This window comes from Sitodiplosis mosellana, unplaced genomic scaffold (genome assembly GCF_009176505.1).
Source record: "Sitodiplosis mosellana isolate CC-2019 unplaced genomic scaffold, AAFC_SMos_1.0 Smas_scaffold_1, whole genome shotgun sequence".
Taxonomy (NCBI): Eukaryota; Metazoa; Arthropoda; class Insecta; order Diptera; family Cecidomyiidae; genus Sitodiplosis; species Sitodiplosis mosellana.
The window spans coordinates 16,113,743-16,135,024 of NW_022595244.1; the positions used below are offsets into that span (position 1 = coordinate 16,113,743).

At 36.7% G+C, this 21,282-nt stretch overlaps 2 protein-coding genes and 4 non-coding genes across 21 annotated transcripts in view; 3 read left to right on the forward strand and 3 right to left on the reverse strand.

Moving 5' to 3' along the window:
* LOC129568060 (ras GTPase-activating protein raskol) overlaps positions 1 to 9,030 on the forward strand; it is a 128,715-nt gene extending 119,685 nt beyond the window's left edge. For 8 of the 16 annotated variants that reach the window (XM_055445640.1, XM_055445621.1, XM_055445656.1 and 5 more), the window contains 9 exons: positions 3,885 to 4,002; positions 4,095 to 4,887; positions 4,973 to 5,352; positions 5,445 to 5,605; positions 5,694 to 6,487; positions 6,559 to 7,830; positions 7,905 to 8,031; positions 8,098 to 8,299; positions 8,454 to 9,030. In XM_055445640.1, coding sequence (XP_055301615.1) covers positions 3,885 to 4,002; positions 4,095 to 4,887; positions 4,973 to 5,352; positions 5,445 to 5,605; positions 5,694 to 6,487; positions 6,559 to 7,830; positions 7,905 to 8,031; positions 8,098 to 8,299; positions 8,454 to 8,676 — 4,070 coding nt within the window. In that variant the 3' untranslated portion in view covers positions 8,677 to 9,030. The remainder of the gene's footprint in view (positions 1 to 3,884; positions 4,003 to 4,094; positions 4,888 to 4,972; positions 5,353 to 5,444; positions 5,606 to 5,693; positions 6,488 to 6,558; positions 7,831 to 7,904; positions 8,032 to 8,097; positions 8,300 to 8,453) is intronic. The other 8 variants (XM_055445649.1, XM_055445631.1, XM_055445664.1 and 5 more) reach the window with 1 other exon arrangement.
* Positions 9,031 to 16,652: 7,622 nt separating this feature from the next.
* Positions 16,653 to 18,901, forward strand: LOC129566956 (E3 ubiquitin-protein ligase Rnf220). Its single transcript, XM_055443374.1, has 3 exons — positions 16,653 to 17,636; positions 17,719 to 17,989; positions 18,086 to 18,901. The coding sequence occupies exons 1-3, from the start codon at positions 17,316 to 17,318 to the stop codon at positions 18,778 to 18,780; spliced, it is 1,287 nt and encodes a 428-aa protein (XP_055299349.1). The 5' UTR covers positions 16,653 to 17,315; the 3' UTR covers positions 18,781 to 18,901.
* A 472-nt stretch (positions 18,902 to 19,373) lies between these two features.
* Trnam-cau (transfer RNA methionine (anticodon CAU)) lies at positions 19,374 to 19,445 on the forward strand. Its single transcript has one exon. It is a non-coding gene; the product is annotated as a tRNA-Met (tRNA).
* A 361-nt stretch (positions 19,446 to 19,806) lies between these two features.
* Trnam-cau (transfer RNA methionine (anticodon CAU)) lies at positions 19,807 to 19,878 on the reverse strand. The gene has a single exon. It is a non-coding gene; the product is annotated as a tRNA-Met (tRNA).
* A 451-nt stretch (positions 19,879 to 20,329) lies between these two features.
* Trnam-cau (transfer RNA methionine (anticodon CAU)) lies at positions 20,330 to 20,401 on the reverse strand. Its single transcript has one exon. It is a non-coding gene; the product is annotated as a tRNA-Met (tRNA).
* Positions 20,402 to 20,764: 363 nt separating this feature from the next.
* Positions 20,765 to 20,836, reverse strand: Trnam-cau (transfer RNA methionine (anticodon CAU)). The gene has a single exon. It is a non-coding gene; the product is annotated as a tRNA-Met (tRNA).
* Between the last annotated feature and the right edge of the window lie 446 nt (positions 20,837 to 21,282).

The following is a 21,282-nucleotide window of genomic DNA, read 5'->3' on the forward strand; positions in this document are numbered from 1 at the left end:
GAGCCCATTTCTCAGGTCGCAACTCTTGCGCACCGATCAATTCATTTGTGTAAATATGTGCTTGAACGGAATACGAATTGTAATCGAACATTCTATAGAGTTCTCTCAAATCGCATTGTGTGCGTGTGCAATTCAAACGATAGTTGCTTAATAATGATGAATCTTCGGAAATGAGTGTGTACTCGTTTCTTCGTTTCGTTTTTTTATTTTTCATCTGAGTTCAATTCATTTCTGCACGGCATTCGTCCAACCATTTCCAATTCGTACACGTACATTTTAATCCACCTTTTGTGTGTACTCAGTACATTCAGCGCGCCGATGTTTATTTGATTATATTCTATATTTGCTTGAATTCAAAGTCATGCGTTGGCTAGAGAACAACGAACGAAACAGAATAAAACACGGTCCAAATGACGGAGCGAAACACGCAAAAATACGATAGAACATCGCTTCCACTATAAGTAATTTCTCACACGGCAAATGTTGAGAGCAACCTAAAATGTACAGCAACAACAACAAAATATTAAAAGCACGAGCGATCACATTCAAAACGTAAACAAAATTCTTTACCGTTTTTTTTTGTTGTTGTTCATTTCGTGTATCTCTTCTTTGCCTTTTTCACATTTCATGCTTTGCACATACTATTTTTTTTTGGTATGTGAATGCGTGAGCTGTGGCAAGATTTACCGCATTTACCTCGAAAAATATTTTCGTATAAATTTCGTTTCTTTCGGGCTTGTTGTTATTATTTTTTTTTCTATGTTATTCTGTAATCGCATTTTTCGGGTGTCCTAAATGTATTGAGATTTGCGTGAAATGCTTTAGTTTCCGATTAACTTTCGAATTGGGCCAAATAATAATGAAACAACAATCGTCGGAAAATCGTCAATATTTTTCTCATCACTTCATGGTATTTTAAGCTGTTACCCGAAGACATGTGATGAAAACTTGATTGAATTTATGAGAGAAAATCCATTAAGTGGCTCGCTCGCATTCGTCGATGACGATAATCAATCGAATTTTATGGTGTAATTCAAATCATGATCGGTTCTTAATTTGAAATGATCCAGCACCAAGCTAAATATATTGAGCTCCGTGTCATGGACACACAAACATTCCAAAGCGTATCACCTATCAATGTTGTTGGACAGACGTCACTTCATTAAGGGAATCACGTAAATTGAATTTAAAAAAAAGAAAGATAAAAACAAAATCATATAATAAAAATTGATTCGTCGAATGTGTCTTCTCCATTCCACGTGAATCATATTGAATTACTTTCAACAAACTTCAATTTTTATTAATTTTGTTTTATCTATACCTGTTCTCGTCGAGTGTGTTGTCCGTTTGCATTCAACCCATTTCTATTGAAACGTTTGAAATCGATATATAATCGCTTTATAATTTTATGACTCGTTTCACTTCAGAGAAAGACAACGAGATTCTTTGAGATTCAAGAGAATTGATGTCGATAAGATTTGAAAAAAAAAAATTCAACAGAAGGACGAGATCAGATCGGTTGCTGCTGCAGAACAACCGACGAGACCACACACGTCGTTCAACGGATTCTGCAGAGTAACCAATCGAACGGACAATCGAAAACAAAACCGAAAAATTGAACGTTTGGTATGCGCAGCGCATCTTCGTCAAACCAATCATTAAGATCTTCATTTTTTTTCGTGTGTGCAAACCATAAGTCATAATAATTGCTTAAATTCGAGCCGCAGGTACCAGCATTTCATTCAACTCGTGATGATACTGAACAATGAAAAAAGACACAAAAAAATTTAAGCGAAAGTAAATCGATGGACAGTGATTCATGTCCGACTCGAATGTCGAATAAACCCGAACAAAACACGTTTGCCGATTCACATCTTTGGAATTCGCGTCAGAAATTCTCAAGAGCCTGTCAGAACAACATTAAGACGCCTTCGTCAGAATGACCTTTGTATTCCACCTTTTGTGGTGTACATCGTTGTTTTTGTAAACGAAACTCGTGTAGCATTACACATTAGTTAGACACAAGTCACATAAAATTAGTCCTTGTGCACGTCTAAATTGAGATTTGAAGTTCAAATTTCCAATAAAAACAAACAAAATCAAATGTCAAACGAGCAATTCAAACGAAAATTTAATGGTTTTACAATCGCTATGATTGCATTCAGAGCGTAAAACCATTGCCGGTTGTTCAATAAACAATGTTTATCTCATAGATTCGAAAAACCGCTGTGCACAATAACAATCCAAAGCCAACGTGTCAAAAGTTGTAAAACCATCTTTCAATGGCTTAAGAAGAATGAAATGCTCACCGAACAGACAAACACACACGGGAAAATAAAACCGATCGAATTGATTGTGTTTGTGGTTCATTGGCCGGAGTTAAGTTTCATTTGATTCTGTGTCTCTCCTTTTACTAACGAACCAACAGAAAATCCACCAAAAGAACCGTTTCCAACATATCAAAATGCATTAAAGCTATTCCCATTAATAGAGAAAGAAAATGATCGATTCGGAACGCGATTACTCGGTTCAAGTGTTCAGTTGCAATGCAAGCAACGGAGCGATTGAGCGTCTGAGCGAGCGACTGACTGAGCATACATATATTCCGAATTCAGTCACAACACTCTCAACAACTATGTTCTTTTTTTTCTTACTAGAGTTGTCTTTTTACGGCTTAGCACTCGCCACACCGTGTAAATGCATCTGATATTATTTATGATGTGATTTAGTTGTGAACAAAAGAGCCATTAAAACCGCACTCACACAGTCACACACACACACACCGTAATCATCGACCACAAAACAGAGACCGTAAATAATGAAACTGAATAAAATATAATTGAAAAAAATGAATGCTTTTTAGCGAGCGGCGAGAGCAGAAAAAAATTTAATCGATTCGTTGATTGTTAATATGGTTGGAATTTGTCGTAGCGTAGATTAAAAAAAAACCGATCGCGATTTGTGGTGCTTGCATTCATATTTCGCTTGGTTGGATTGAGTAACCAGCGAAGTATTTCTCCTTGCCGTTCATTCTTAATTTACGATTTTGCGTTATGCAATCGCAAACCGTACGCATGCAAAACGTTTAGCACCGTTGCACAGTTAAATTGTTGTCGATTTTTGTGAATGGTTGCCCTTTTCATTGCGACACATAACAATTGACATTTCGAATATCAATCGGTAATTTCCTTGGTTATTTCGTCACTAGTTTTTTTCAATTTCGAATCCAATCAATGCAAATCTTTATGACTTTGTTGTCCTCCGTTTTGGAAATCACATAAAATGCGCGGTGCTTTATGATTGAACCCAAAAAAGGTGAAACGGTAGCTAAGGAAATGGCTACGTGGATTAGGCAAAATAAAAATGTTTGTGCGTTACGACGTGGTGGATTTACATTAAGGCCAAATACAGTAATTGAAATTCAAGTCACGCAGTTGATTGTTTGACCATTTTAGATAGCACTGTCCGTTTGCCTTGCGATGAATATGTTGTTTTTTTCTTCTTATGATAATACGCTGGCCAAATAAATCGTTCGGTAGCCATCAATCAAAACAAAAACAAAAACAGAAACAAACGCGATCATAAATTTTGATAGCATTCGAAGAGTGACTGAACGACTTGAAGTGAAACATGAATCAAAAAGTCAATGCACTTTTGTTATGGTTTTCTGACAACTCAAAGAAGCGATAACCAGAAGTAGAAATAGAAAATGGGAGAACGAAGAGAGAGAGAGAAAAAAATATGACATTTCTATTGAATATGTTGAATTTGTAAAATGATAATGACCGATGACTAATGACTTCTCCAATCCAATAGTAGATACCTCGCCTAAATTACATCGAAGCTAATTGAAATTTTCTGTTCTTTTTTTCTCTCATTTGCAGACACATCATACGAGAAAGCATGCCGACGTGGTTCGGCTCCGTCGACACCGATATTGGGCCAGAAAAATCCACCCGAACAACAATCGACATCACGATTCACAAATTTCTTCTCCAAACGGTAGGTTTCCATTCCCTTTGATGCCAAAACAAACAGCCAAAGCGGAAAGAAAATATTTCATTAAAAAAAGAATTTAATTCGATTTCGTTTAGTTCTTTCAGATCGAATCCATTGAAACGAACAAAATCAGTGACAAAATTGGAGCGATCGAAACGAGGACCGGGCGGTTTGCGTGGTTCACGATCACATGAATCGTTGTTATCGAGTCACGCCGTGATGTCGACAATTGACCTATCATGCACCGGAGCCGTTGGTGTGGCTCCCGTTCATCAATCGGTGCTCGGTCGACGGCACTGTTTCCAGGTGCGTGGTGGTCCACGTGGTGAACGCTACTACAGTTGCGGATCACGACAAGAACGAGACTTATGGATTTACAGTTTGCGTAAATCGATTGCACCAAATGCCGAGCATCAGCGACGCACCGACAATTCACTGAAAATGTGGATTCAAGAAGCCAAAGCCATTACCCCGAAGAAACGCTACTTCTGCGAAATAAACTTGGACAAAACACTGTATGGCCGAACGAGCGTCAAACAAAAGACGGATCTTTTGTTTTGGGGTGAATATTTTGATTTTCCCGACATACCCGACATCAATGTGATCACAGTGAATGTGTTTCGCGAGGGTGACAAAAAGAAGAAGCGTGACAAACACATTCTCGTTGGATCGGTGAAAATTCCGATTCATGATGTGACTAAAACGACACGCGAATTCACCGAAGATTGGTATCCAATTGTTTCAGAGAAGCACGATAGTTTTAGTCGTAACTCGACCAAAGAACCAATACCAACATTACGGATTAAATGCCGTTTCCAAAGCATTGACATTCTGCCCATTGAAATTTATACGGACTTTTTGCAATACATGAAAGAACACTATAAGAAGGTATACATTTTTATTTTAAATCTTAATATTTTGATATAGTGTATGGGGTAAGAAGATACAAATTTCTTCAATGATTCTTCATTAGGTATGTGAGATATTAGAACCAGTTATTTTGGTGAAACCAAAAGAAGATATTGGACAGGCATTGGTGCTGCTAATGCAGGCACACGGTTTGGCCGGACCGTTTTTGACAGATGTCGTAGCATTAGATTTACTCCGGGTGGACGATCAACGTTTAACGTTCCGTGGCAATTCGCTGGCCACAAAGAGCATGGAAGCATTCTTAAAATTGACCGGAGAACAATACTTGCAAGACACACTGTCCGGCCCGATCACCGAAATCATCACGTCAGAAAAAGACTTTGAAGTGGATCCATTGAAAGCGCATGGTTCATTGTCACGGCAACAACAAGCTCTACGCAATGCCGTTAAAAATACATGGAACAGCATTGCCGAATCGCACAGGCAAGTTTTAAATACAAAAACGCTGTTGAATGACAAATTCAACTGTACAAATAGAGTTGCCATTATTAATATTTCGTTTCTTCCTTCAACAGAAATTTCCCACCTCAACTTCGCGAATGTTTCGCCACATTCAGAGAGCGATTGATCGAATTGAACCGAGAAGATATGGCTGATAACTTGATTAGTGCATCAATCTTCTTGCGTTTCTTGTGCCCGGCCATTCTGTCGCCAAGTTTATTCAACATCAAGAATGGTAAGCTCACATTTTATTGCTGAATTCTTCATAAACCAAAATTGTTTTTTTTAAAAACGAAATACTAAACGGGAAAATTCTCTTACAGAACTTCCATCGCAAAGAGCAACCCGTAATTTGACTCTGGTGGCAAAGACATTGCAAACATTGGCCAATTTCACACGGTTCCAAGGCAAAGAAGACTTCATGGAATTCTTGAACGATTTCCTTGAGCAAGAAGCGCCACGCATGAAGGAGTTCTTGCACCAAATTTCAACGCGATCGACACAACCGCCAGTTGACACAGTACTTGATTGGCCTGGCTACATTGATGAGGGCAAGCAATTGGCGATTCTCCATCACTTGCTGTCGGAAAATATTCTCAAGCTGCCGATTCCTCGTCAAAACGAGCTGATTGAATTGCAAGGCGTTTTGGGTGAAATCACAAGAGCAAAACTGTCCAATAGTTTTGGTGTTTCACAAACCAATCTGTCTGAAAGCAGTCATTCAACTGTGCAAACTCACACATTGTCTCGATCTGAAAGCGGCAATATCACCTCAAACTCCATCATCAAGCCACTGGGCAATGGTGAACGTGGCATTATGCGAGGTGTACTCACACCGAGCTCGTTGGAAAAGAACATTTTCCGTTATAACGATCCAACCGTTTCGCCATTGTTGAATCAGGAGAACGGTGGTATCAATCGCAGCCAAAATAGCATCTACTCGAATTCGATTCAACACTCGCACTCCACTTCGAGCATATCATCGATTTCAAATCATAATCACAACAATTATCAAAATCATTTGTTGTCCACCACCGTACATCATCATCATCACAAAAACCATGCACCCAGCCCAGAGCGCTATGCATACTTACAGCAGCAACAACAAAAACAACAGGTAAGCTTAACCTCAATTTTCCGTTAACAAAACTGAAATGTAATATGCGTGATTTGTTTTCATTCATTTAGCATCAACAATATAAGAGCAATGTTTACTTGGAATCGAACGCATCGACCGCATCGACGCCACGCAATTTTAACACCACATCACACTATTATCCGACGAATGGTGGCGGATTGAATGGTCGACGAAGCCCGTCATTGCGTGCGAACACATTGCCGCGAAACAACAACATAATCCCAGTTACCACAATCAACAATAATGGCGTCCACGTGGAAAAAAACAATTCGCCAGCAAAGAATTCGAATCTCATTCAGATCGGATTGGACACGTCGTCAGCATTTGTACGAAAGAGCCCGACACCGATGCTTAAATCACAGAATAATCACAATAATAATCACATTATGCAGAGGAATGGTTCGCAATTGAGTTTGTTGAGCGATCGCGGAGGCAGTCAAATGCAAGGATCGCCACATGTTAATGGTAAAAATGCGTTCAATTTGGATTTGGGCATTCCGCACAGCAGCCTCATTGATCCACCGCATCCACTGCACGCCGTTTCAGCTCGAACCACCAACCATAATTCGAATATGCCAATGAAATTGGAAGATTTGGACGATTTACTGAAATATGCCGATGAACAGGCGACGAGCAATGGCGATGAAATTAAAACAGCCAAAGTTGGAAGCAGCACATCGATTGGACACTGCAGCTCGGGATACCAAAGCATTGCCACTCAATCGCAAAGTTCAACCAGCCCGGTTGATTTGGCCAGCGGTGTCAATGCACCGAATGCAAACGAATTTCCAACCAACAGCATGAAATCACGACGTGCCCTAGGCCAACACATTTCATCCGCTAATGGAAAGTATCAAAATAGTAAATATGGTAACAATAACAACAATGCAAACATCATGAATGGTGGTGCATTAGCATTTAAAAATCCACTTTACCAATTGCAAAATGCGATCGGAGTGAATGGATCGAATGGTACAACGATTGCAATTAACAATAACGTTGGTTCGAATGGAAAAGGACGACGACCGCACTATAGTCAGCTACACTCAAGAGTATCACAGCAATCCTCGTCACTTACACCATCGAGCAGTGATGAACGGCTAAGTCAGTCCAATGCACTTGACGATTCAAATGGTAACACAGTCAATGGATTGATTAGCAACATAAACGGTACTCTCACCAGTAGCAGTGACAAAGAGCATTCGCTCAATGACGATTGCGGCAGTGGAACGCTGAATGGCAACAGTTCAACACTGAATTCGATTGCCAAACGTTTGACGGGTAGCAATAATCGTATGCCACGAACAAATCCTTTGATGCAGGTTTGTATTTGATTTGATTGGATTTGGAGTGATGAGACTTTCGATTACTTATGCTGATTTACTTTCATTTGCAGTACAAACGCGAAGAACCCATTGAACCGTTGGCACATCACAACCATATCAGCCACCATCTTCGATTCCAAAGACGAACTAGCCTCGATTCACCGCACTCTGGCTCAGATAGCTCTTCAGAGGGTGAAGGTAAGTCATTTTCAATTCAAATTGGAAGAAATCAAGATCTCATCATTTGAGTCGTCTCTTTTGCAGAAGTCATTCGAAGCGAAGGCAAACGACGCCGATTCCCCCGAACCGTTGAACAGTGTGAACGGGAAATTCAACGGCTTCAATCGTCATTGGACGCACTCCGATCTCATCGTGAGGATAATGGTAGCGATATGGGTGGTCGAGACTCAAACGACGATCTTTCAATGCAACACAGTGACATCAAAATGCGAAATATCATTGCCAAGTGAGTGCCAAATCAGATTTAGATCATTGTTGCCAAAGAAACAAAAGTGTTTCATTTGTGCCAGATGAATGCCTAGAATTTTAATCAATTTCTCACATTTTCAAATCCATTTCAATTTTATTACAAAATTCTAATTTCGACTGTTCGATTACAGATTGATTTCCATGGAAAAGGAGCTACGGCAAGAGCAAATGAAAATGTCGGTTGCATTGACCCACAAGCAACGTGTCATCGAAGCCCAAGGACAACAAATTGCCGCTCTAGATGCAGCCAACAATCGATTGCTCAGCGCACTAAGTAGCCTTCGACAACGATACGAAACAGTGAACCAATCGCCAAACTCATCGATCAATCCAAATCATTCGGCACATTGCTAAGCAAACTTACGTTTGGATATATGACAAACGATAAATACAAAGAAAAAAAAACATATTGCTCAATACAAAAAGAATTTCTACAATTTTTGTTGTTGTTTTTGTTTTGTTTGTTTCGAAAAGACGAAGAAAAACCAAAATAATGTGTGTGTGTGTGTTTAATATTAAATGGCACAGCACAAATCCAAACATTACATTTTTAAGTTCTTCACCATCCCCTTCAAAAACTCACTCAAAACATTAAGAAATGTATCACTAATGTTCCCAACGTTTTTCTTTTTTTTTGTTAAGACAAGGAAATTTTTACATTTAAATAGAATAAAAAAGAAGAAACAAGCCCAAACATTTCAAAGAGTACACCCAAGATGCGTTTTCTTCTTTTCATTGATATGTTGCCCCTTCCAAGTGTTCCATGTCTACACATCATACTCTCTTCTTCATTCACCGTAACATACAAGTAAAAAAACCTTATCCAAAAAATAGAAGCAAATAGTTTAACATACTCACGTTTCTCGTTGATGTTTTTAAGCAGAATAAAAAGAAACCATAATCCACACTCAAAACCAGCATAAGAATTACAAATCTGAAGAATTATCTCTAGGAAACTTCGTATTATTAGTTTAGATTTAAAAGAAAAAAACAACTTATGTTCTGTATATTTATTTCACCTATTCTCTTCATTTCGCATCATTTAACACCTACTTTTTCTTTTGTAAAATTAAAAAAAAGAAACACACACAAATCTTAAGAAAATTAAATATTTGATTTAGAACTTATTCGATTTACTTATCTTGTATAAAAACAAATTTATTGACAATGATTTTTTTTCTAGATTTTAAGCCAAAAAATGAATAAAAAGAAAACGAATTCAGTTCATTCGCAACTGAATTTCCCGAACGGAAAAATTACTACAAATTTACACCATTTTTTTCGTCATCATTCATGAGACACAAACAAATATCCACGTAGATTTTATGTGTTTGCAAACTTAAGAATCTATTTGAACAATGTACTATAAAAACACAACAAAAAACCTTTAGCATTTAGAGAATCAAACTAAACAACAATGAATGTTATAGTCAAAATTTCGAAATCAGATCAGCAAATCTCTAGATCTAATACACATAACAATATTATGTTCTGAAAATTGCTAAACTCTTCTCAACCAATTCAAATGTAAACCATTGCTTGATGGCAATTTTCGCACCTTTTACACACATTCATCTTGGATGCAAATAAAATGCAAAATTCAACTCAAATATTGACCCAATGAAAATTATAATTGAACGCATTGTGTTTCATTTCAATTGAGTTAGTTTTTCAGATGGTAATTTACGTGCTTTTCTGAAGGTGAGTCTTGTTATCATGGTGTACTATTGCATTGTATGGAATTTTCATTATAAAGTACAGTTGTATGTTTGAGTCGAGACAAAGGGCGTTGTGCTATCGTCGAACCGTTGGCAGATATTGGTCAAAACTTACTCTCATTAACTTTTTTCATTGAAACCAAAAGACAAATTGTAAGATTCTCTGTGGCAAAGTATCAAAGTAGATGCTGAACGACATCGGTTGATTCTCTTTTTGTTTTAAATATGATCTTCCTTGAAAAAAAAAACTTCAAATATCCCTCAAAAGACCGCAAAAAGTAATTTGGACAAAATACTCAAAATAAGCATGATTCAGAGAAGAACAGGTTAGGTAAATGAACAGGTAGTAAAGTGAAAAAAAGGATATTTTTGGTTGAAAATGCTCATTATTGTGTTTCCAAGTGTGCTTAAGTCTTAACGGTAAATAACAAAATTACATAGAACATACATACACCTCTGCCTGGATTGGGATGAAAATACCGAATTCCGCAGAAAAGAAACTGTAGCCTGTATTCGTTAGGTTGCACTACAACTTCTTCATAAACTTCCAAACCATATTGATCATAACAGAAAGGTCTTTATATTGACCAACAGTGAATAAACACAGTTAGTTGAATTTAATCGTCAGCAAGGAGCACATTACTAGCAGAGCATCGTGAACAAAGTTTGTATTAGTAAAAAACATAGCGGATACATTTTGTATTTTTTGTGATTTTAATTTTTACTTTCAAATTAACCTTATAATCAACTGTGCCGAATCATTGAAGGTTTTTCACATTTTCAAGGGCGAACCACCGCTTATTTTTGAACAACACAGAGTATTTCGTTTAACCGGTGAATCATGAGTTTTATAAACAGAACGATTGAGTTTGATCCGAGATTGCCACATCCAAAAGCAACTGCTAATCAGTCGTTATTCATCAGTGACATCAACCGGGACTGTCTTGAACACATATTCAAACATTTGACCACACAAGATCTTTTAAACTTGGCAAATACAAGCAAGCTAATGAAAATGGTTGCTGAATCAATAATTGAACGGAAAATTAAAAACAAATGGGTATTTTTATGCAATCTTAATTCTTTCGAAAATTATTATAAACCGAGAGCGAGACCCTATTATGAAGAAGACATGCTCATAATAAAACCCGTGAAAACTTGTCTACGTTTCCTTCGGTGTTTTGGTCATTTAATATTGAAAGTGAATTGTTCAGTGCATGAACATATATTCAGGCTTACGTTAAAACACCCTGATAGAGTCAAAGCACTTGTCTACGAATATGTGTTCAAGTACTGTGCTAATCTTGTGGAAATTGAAATCCGTATCAGAGACATGATCGTATTGAGAAAATTATGGAATTGCAAATGGAATCAAAATTGGAAACCGATGGCAAATGTTGAAAAAGTTTACTTCAAAGGGTGTTTTCTAGATACGCAAATGATATCGTTCAATGAGATATTTCCAAAATTACGAAGCTTAGATTTTATTAATTTATGCGAGTGCCGCTCTCGCTTGAATCAACCTGAACTGACAAATTGGAGCTGTATTGCTGAGCCATTCAACAATTTACAGCATTTGTCTGTTAACATCGCATCACATGGGGTTAGTGGATTCAAAGAAGAAGATGTACTCACAGCTATAAAATTGAATCCAAAACTACGGAGCTTAAGTTTGGCATGGGGTTATTCAGTGGTCAGAACCGCGAGCAAAGGAGAAATTTTGCCAGGATTTTTTCCATCATTATGCGAAATAGCCCAATTCCTTGAGACTTTAGAGTTGGGCTTCTGGGATTTTAGTCGTTTGTCGCAGATTCAGGGTAGAAAAATTCATTTTAAATGCTTAAAGTATTTAGAACTTCACGTCGATTGGAATGGGCCATTTCCTTCAAAAATTCCGTTCACATCTGATGCACTTGAATGTATAACATTGCGATCGAACTGTCTTTCGAATGAATTACTTGGATTTATAATAAATAATCCGGAAATAACTAATGTTTTCTTTATGAAAGCAAGTTCAAAAAATGAAGAATGCATTAGAAATTATTACGAGGATATAACAAATGTCGGAAGTAATTCGTGTACTTTGAAACTAACAGCAGATCAGGCGATTTTGTTAGTGAATAAATGTAAGTTGGTGAATAGTTTTAAATTCGCAGTAACGGTCTACTCGGAGTATATACGCTTCAAGCAATTGATGGAAAATAGTTGGAACATCAAATATTCAGATGATTTTGGGTATTTGTGGGTTAACTGCCAAAAATTGGTTTAAGTTTGATATTGTAGAAATATCATAAGCCAAAATATAACTTTTTTAAGTCCATTTGTTCCGAAAACATCATTTCCTGAATCTCATTCAGAACGTTAAAAAATAAATCGACTATGTTCCCTTCTACTTTGTTCTTCGTTTTAATTAATTACATTTCTATGGGTGAGATTGCGAGTAGTGTATGTCTTTTTTCGGATTTATATTTTTAAAAAGTTGAGTTTTTCAGTGATTTTGTTTTAAGAAAATGAGAGCAAGTTTCTTTCGACTTAAAAATAGTTAAAGTAGAGTATGTATTTTGACTGTTTGTGGCTATCCCGAGTAGCAAAAATCTCAGGCTTGCAACCAAAATTTGTTATAAATCGGTTTCAATTCAGTCATTCGCAACAAAATATGTTATAGAACAGTTGCAATGTGGTTTTTAGGTAACAAGACATCCGCTTTGTTATATATAAGTTATAGAAAAGTTATTTTTAAGTTGTAGAAAAGGAGAAATATTTTAACAAATTTACCAACTGGTTGCCAGATAACTCATAATCTCAAAACTTTATTGTAACGTTGCTGCAACTACGATTTGGTTACATACGTAACCATAATAGTGCATTTCACCTTGTCAAACATTCATACATTTGGTCCAAGAATGCAATTCCTGTTGAAGAATTTGCCAAGCTAATGAGTTTCGAAAACGTTGAGAACGTTAAACGTTTTGCGTTGGTGGATTTCATCTAATCCAAAACCAATCATTACAAAAAAACAGAGAAATCACAAAAAAACATCTTGTGTTGAAACTACTTCATTACTATCTTTCTTGTTACAATAACGTAATTCAAGTTATAATTAAGTTACATTCATGTTATATAGAGGTTACAGTAAGGTTTGGCTGTCATTAGAATTCTTTCCGTAAGGCATACATCGCCTAATCAAAATTCTGCGGCAAAAAAATAAAATCATGGAAAACAAAACAAAAACAGACTAATTTCATTGAAACTGTCGTGGGATAAAATCAAAAAGAATGGAAATTATAGAAAAAACGTAGAAAATTGTTTAAAAATATGCTGGCATCCAAAATATTGTTTGACATTGAAACGCAAAATAGAATTTTATTTGTTACTCTTACGTTTATACAATATTTCAAAAACTGAAATGTAACTTGAATAACACAAGTTGTAAATATGTTGCCGAAATGTTTTTGCAACGTGTTTTATATGATGAAAGTCTAGATGGAAGCTAAGAAGTTCCTGCAACATTACTACAATGTAGCAGTATTGTTACAACAATTCCAAGGTTTTATTTGAGTTACATTTGAGTTTTAGTAACAATGGCAGTAAAAATCGCCATTTTACTGCTGTTTGGAATTTTTTGCGCATCGATGCGCTTGTTCTTTTGAAAATAAAATCGATTTAGCATATATTTATGCATTTTTAACATTGCATTCTAGCTAATTGCATTCTGCCATTTTTTTGTATGACGAATAAAGTGTAAGTGTGAATAAGGCAAAAAAAGAGCGAAAGCATAGCGTGAGCGATACGTACACCGCAGAAATGAAGAGTATTTTTTCTCTTGAGATATAAAACATCAAACTTCGCGCTAACGTCGAACGAGGCGCTAACGTCTCATCAGCGCACATTTTTGTATGGGTACTGCCGAAAATTGGATTAGATTGATTGTAGAAAAATCACAAGCCAAAATAATACTTTTTTGAGTTCATTTTTTATCGACGTATTTAAAACCACTTTGCATTGGCTCTTAGGTGCTGTGCGTGCCTTTTGGTTGTATTCCAGCCGTTTTTTCGTCTAGATTTCAGACGAATATACGCCTGAAAGTAGATTTTCAGTTGAAGTTTTAGGCGAAATATAGACTGGGACCGTAAACCATTCGAAATTCCGTTCAAAGTCGGGCGTAAATTTTAAACTGTGTAACAATATTATGTTCTGGATAGCGCTAATTTCTACTCAAGCAATTTAAAACCATTGCTTCGGTGATAAATCATCTAATGCACATTTAAGATGTGAACAACAGAGACAGACGAATTACAATAAAAACATACACACTTACCTACAGTATACCGATGATATGAAAGTAGCAACAAGTAAGTTACCGTTATCAGCGTACGATTGGTGTCTGTCTCGTGAAAACGTGCAATTTGATTTCTGTTGCATTCACCATGTCTCACAAGTAAGGTCAAAATTAATATTTTTCAAAATAAATTAAATGATAGGAAATTTAATCAAATCTAGCGTCGATCAAAACTATTTTATAAACATTGTTTTGGTTTGGTTTCATTTTAGTGTCCATTTTGATAATTCGGTGAATTATGCCATATCTAAACCAATTTCAAAACATCCACCCGATATCAAAATTGAAAAAACCGGAGGCGGCTTTGAAATAGTGCACAAACGTGTATTGGAGCGGCTTAGCGGGCGATTTCGTCGCGTGATAGGGACGCAACAAGATATGCTGGATTTTACAAACTACCCGGTAGAAACCGTAACAGAATTTTTTAAATTCTTTTATTCGCCTTCTTTTGAACCATCAATCAAGTGGATCCATCACGTCATGATTAATGTTTTGCCACGTCATGGTCGTGCTCGCCGACCAACAGCAGCTGCGCGCCGAGCCGAAAATGAATACTGGCACTCATCATGGATCCCGATCCGCCGACGTACTTCCGAACGCACAGCGAAACGTTCCTCAACATGTTATGACGCGCCGGATCCCGTCGCATATTTAGTGAATTATTATTCGAATGCCAATGTCGCACAAATTGGCAATCACTGATGTCGTCGATCCACCGAAAAGTCTGAATTTAGACGAATGCGTGAGACTATATAAAAGGCTTTCCCAATTGTACGGAAATGGACAAATCTCAATCGAAAATTTTTATTTTTTATATAATTAATATTTTCGATGAAGAAGTCGAACTTTCCATTAAATGGTGCCTTCATGTGAGAAAATTATTAAAAAGGTAGGAATAATCACGGTGGAGGATTGGGAACGCTGTGTTGCGGGTGCTGTAACAAATGAAAATGCTGCTTTCTTGCTTCAAGTGGCAATGGATTTGAATCTGAGTCATCTTCAATCGACTGTCAAACGTCTATTCATCCCAGGAGATATCATCGAAATTTGGCAACAATTTTATGTTGATGGCAATGGAGACATAAAATGTGACCAAAATAAAAAGAATTACATTGGTAATCCCAAAATTTTCCGTACCGTTGTCCTGCGTTGTCCGTAGGTACTTTTGGTTATTTTTTGTGAATTTTCTTGAAATAAAGGCAGTGAAAATATAATAATAAAATAAAGTGAAAAATCGGTCACTTTAACTAAAACTTCGACAATTTTGTATGAGAGATACCCGTAAACCGATTCTCATTGGCTTTAAACTTTCTGAGGTTTCTTTTTTTGGAGAAAAAATAAGATTCTGAAAGTTTCATGTTGATCGCATTTACAGAAGTTTGGTTTTTGGCCCTCAATTTTTTCCAAGAAAATGTCGACAAAATTTGAGGACAAAATATCAAACTTCTGCAAATGCGATCAACACGAAACTTTCAGAATCTTATTTTTTCTCCAAAAAATGGAACCTCAGAAAGTTTGAAGCCAATCAGAATCGATTAACGGGTACCTCCCATACAAAAGTGTGAATTTTTTGAGGTTTTTCTTAGGGCAAGTACCCCAGGATCAAATCGAAAATAGCACATCTTCAAACTTAAACTAAGTTTTTTGGATTCAAAACTTTTGGCATTTCCAGATTTTGATTATCTCAATTATTTTTTGAGTTATTGTGTTAAAAAACACCAACGACGACAACGACGACAACGACGACGGCACACGAACGGAAAAGTGTCTCAAAAAGTGGTTTTCTACGCGTTTCATGAGTTTTTATGATGATCTAAGCTAATTTTGCGAAAAAAGTTTTCGGGACCAATTCCTATACTTTCCCTTGACACGTTGTGTACGGAAAAGTAATGACGAGGTTATCACGAAAAAAGCATTTGCAATTGTATACGCAAAAATCCCATCCAATCTCAAACCCAAATTGATGAGTTTTAAAAAAATGTAATAAATCCCACAAACCCCAGTAGTTGTACTACAAATATCCAAATCAGTGTTTTTGTTTCATAAATATATAGATATATTTTTTCTAGCGTTCCTGAAATTGTTACAACAAAAAATATGTAAAATATCAAAATAACGTGCGAACCAAATTCATAATCATTTTAAAGTTGGCACCTCTGGTACTGCTGTGACAATCAAATTGAGTGACTGAACGGTTTGAAAGAGATCGCACACAGTCGCATATATCGTGCTCTTTCCATCTATCGCACTGAGCTAGAGCACATTACTAACACATTGACACACGAGAATCCCAACACAAATGTACGAGTTGCGTTTACTTTGCGGTCTTTCAACGTTTTGTTTTCATTTTCGGTCGTCGTTTTGACTTTCTATCGTTTTGAGTTTTTTTTTAGTTGAATGTAGTTGACATTCGTTTTGATTTTCCGCAAAAATAATTATTGTGCTGCATTCATCTAAGTTTCGTGAACATAATTCAATGGGTTTTGGAACATTTTGCCAATGTTGTCAATGCGATGTAATGTGATTAAAATAGTTTTTTATTCTCTGATGGCACACAAACAACATCCATTACGAATGTATCGGACATAGCTCGAACGAGTGATATGTAGTGTAAATGGCAATAACTGCGAATAAGCCATTGAGCTTTGTGAACTATTGTTATTGTTTGTCTGATGTCATCTCAAAAAAAAAACACTGAATTGAACAAAATGATAAAAAGTGTGATTAACGCCATCAGATGATTTTGCGTTGAATGATTTAAAAATAGCAACAATTATGCAGGAAAACATGTTGATTTGAATAGGGAACCACTGCAAAGTGAGATGATTTACATGCAGAACGCAATGAATTGAACGAAAATTTAGATTTTTATTTAGAGAACAACAAAAAAACGTTTTTGAAAATTCCTAGTTTTTGATTTTGTGTTGAATAAATAAATGATGGATGATGAATGTCGTGGCGTTCGGCAGCGTAAAAAACAAGCGGATCCAACTTGTTGTCCTGTTTGTGGTATAACAGTACGAGCACACGAGATGGAGCAGCATTATTCCATGGAAATGGATCGTTTAAACAAATTAAGTGTTCAAAAATATCGTAAATCCCAGACGAAAGAGATGCCTTTAGCAACGACGGCCTATGCACCGTCACCATCACCATCGCCTTCAGCTGCATCGAGCACGGCGAATGCTTCAAGTGACCCAAAGGAATGCTGGACCACATACCAACGAATCAAAAACAATCGAAGTGCTCGGCTCAAGGTGAGTGTGACATTTGCCCGGGAATTTTCTTCCTTTTTAGAAAAAAAGTCAATTTTTAATGTGACAATCTTCTTCTTTACAGTCGAAAAATCGTAAACGCAGAGCCGATGACCCGATGTGTCCTGTTTGCAATGAACGCATTCCCGACGATATCAATTTGCATGTCGAACTTTGTTTACGTCGAAATGAACGGAACAACGGAAGGTCAAGCGCATCTAATCACGACGACGACGATGACGATGATGATGACATTAGCATCGATGTTGAAGGTGAAACGTACGAAGAGTACGAATGGGCCGGCCAGACGCGAATCCGTGCTTCAAGTATGCTTGAAGGTGGTTACACGGCAGCAGGTAAGATTCATGGGTTTCGAACTAACTTACACTTGAATGAAATCGCCATTTCACTCAGAAGAAACTGCTTCTAAACAACAATTCTCTTTCATGTAGGTCTACAAACCGCTTCCATGAGCCAAAATGACGAAGATGAGGATCTCAATGTTGATGGTGATGATTCGCAAATCTACGGAGAGCCCCAATACAGTGAACGTGATATTATTTTGCCAATGATTGACAATAATAAGAAAGAAAATGTGTATTTAAGAAATCTGGTGATTGGTGAGACGTCCGGCGCAAGTGCATCCAATAAAAGTATTTCAACACAGCCCGGTAACGGTCGGAATGGATTCAATTCAGTGTCTGGCTTAGAGAATGGTAGCGATTCGGAACAACCGATGACAAGCCGATCATTTGGAAACCATTCCATTGCTGAAACCGAAATCAAATGTGAAAGTACGGCAAGTAGCAGCCGAATTACAATCGATTTAAAGGATGGATCCGTCAAGGAAGTAACTGTTCCTACAGTGACAAATCAACCATCAGTCGCATCACTCTCTCAAAATGAAACGGCTGCATCACAAGTTATCGAAGCGTTGAAAGAGAAAATCCGCGAATACGAAACAATCATTAAGAATAAAAGTAAATGCCTGATTTGCATGGATGAATTTCGAGTGCCGGTCGTTTCCATTTGCTGTTGGCACGTTCATTGTGAGGAATGCTGGCTGAGGACGCTCGGCGCGAGAAAACTTTGTCCACAATGTAATATGATCACATCACCAACTGATTTACGAAAAATTTACATGTAACTCCATTCATAGCGAAAAGTGGAGAAAGAGTTTAAGTTTAACCATTAGTCTTAGGATTTAGACCATCTTTTGTACATAATCAATAAAATGATCCACAAAATCAATAGTTTTGGAAAAGAGATTGTGTGTTTTTCAATGGACTGTAAAATCATAACTAAGGCATTATTGACTTTGAATCTTATTCAGCACTAAATGGCAGTAGAAATTCAATTCTTGCTTTGATTTCTAATTAGCGAAAGGTCAATCAAGAGTGGCACAATTAACGTTGCTATTGCATCATCCATTTTGGCAAATCAATTGAACTCATGCACCGAACAAATTACTTCTATCTCTCTGCAAATTATTTCATTTCGATGCAACACTATGGTAAAAAATTGATGATATATCTGGTAAATGTTTCGAAATTCACATTATTTCGATGAAAATAATAAAATAATGGAAAAATTCTAAACAAAATTCTACAATAACTAATGAAAATCCATTAATGATAAAATCTATGAAAAAATATGTGTGGAGCAGCCGCAGTGTTTTAATGCACACATAAGCCGTAGCTCACGAGAATATGTATGATATTAGTCACCAAATATCATAAGAGCAAAGTGGCGCAGTGGAAGCGTGCTGGGCCCATAACCCAGAGGTCCGAAGATCGAAACTTCGCTTTGCTATATAATTTTTTTTCGATTTTAAATCGAATTTCAATATTCGAAACTTTATTTTAATACATTTCCAAAGGTTTACTTATCATATTTTGTTATTTAAAAGAAGAAGAATTTTCTTGTTGGAATTTAATCAGTGATTGTTTTCTTTTAAATCCTTCATTCGTTCTAACACGACTTCATAGAATGTTCATTGAATATTCGTGATATGGAGATGAAATGAATCGAGTCGAATTGATTTTCCACTATAGTACAATTAAAAAAATATGACTGGATGCTCATTCATACAACAAAAATGACGTGAAGATAAAGTATTGATTTGTGTTTGAATAGTAAAAAAAAAAAATGAAAAATGCGGCAAAAAAGGATATAGCAAAGCGAAGTTTCGATCTTCGGACCTCTGGGTTATGGGCCCAGCACGCTTCCACTGCGCCACTTTGCTGTTATGCATAGTAGTCGCCCGTTAGAAAACTGCCTGAACGATATGAATATAAAAAGCTATGTGGAAAAAGTTTGCTTCAGTGATTTTGTGATGTTAGCGTAATTCGACACATCACATGGAATCTCCTTGGAATTATTCATTAGTTTAGACACGTTATCGGCGCCAAAGTGAATGAAAAAAAGGTTTCATTTCAATTTGGAATAATGACTGTAAAAAAAAATCATAATTTTAACATCTTTTCCAACATTTTGCTTATTTATTCAAAGCTAATGAAATCAAATTCCATTTTCTTCTGCCGCTCTTTTTCAACAATGTTTGATGTTCAATGAAACTCATCTTGAAGAAGAGAATGCATTTGCCTGCGTACACGCTTTGTTCTGTTGTTGTGTCAAGAACACAAAAAAGCTTCGGCTAAAAAAATTAGCCAACAGCAAAAGAGGATAAAAAGATATAGCAAAGCGAAGTTTCGATCTTCGGACCTCTGGGTTATGGGCCCAGCACGCTTCCACTGCGCCACTTTGCTCTTGAAATACTTTCCATGAGTTGAAATGACGAAGATGTGGAGCTCATCGTGAATGGCGAAGAATTTTATATTTTATCAATGGCTGACGACAATAAGAATGGAAATGTGTGTTCAAGAAATCTGATTGGTGATAGATGTTCGCCTCACGTGCGTTAAACCGAGGCAATTCAATAAAGCCCGATAGCGATAGAAATGGGTTCAATTCAGTATCAGAGTCTCAATTTGGAGATGTCAGAAATGGATTTTTCGAAATAATCTGCATTCGGTTGCCATTTTTTTCATTCTGTTTTTATTTTCATTCAAGAAGGAAAAAAGCATTAGCAGAAACCTGAGCAAAAATAGTAAAAAGAAAAAAAAAAGATATAGCAAAGCGAAGTTTCGATCTTCGGACCTCTGGGTTATGGGCCCAGCACGCTTCCACTGCGCCACTTTGCTCTTGTGATATTCGCAGGCAAATATATTACATGTGTGCAAGGGTGGATGCGTGCCGCATACACAATGCGTCAAGCCACCAATGTAATGACGTCAATATGTGTGTGGCTGCTCCACACATGGTTTTTTTCCCTTATACATTAATTTCTAGGAATTATCGAGTTTCATTTATTAATAACCGTTCGAAATAAATCTATGGCGATAGTGTTGTTTGCATTGCATTAATTTCGATTACAGAAACAACGATTATTGTCCTTCGAATATTGATATCATTTATTAGATAAAATTCAGCATTTTATACAAATTATCTATCACAAAAGGGCAAGTGCAAAAGAACGGCATTGTTTTCATTTTTTTTTAGCAAAATCTATGCTTCTATACATTCTTTTATACATTTCAAAAGTAGAAGCAGATGATGCAATAGCAACACGTTTTGTACTATTTCCCCT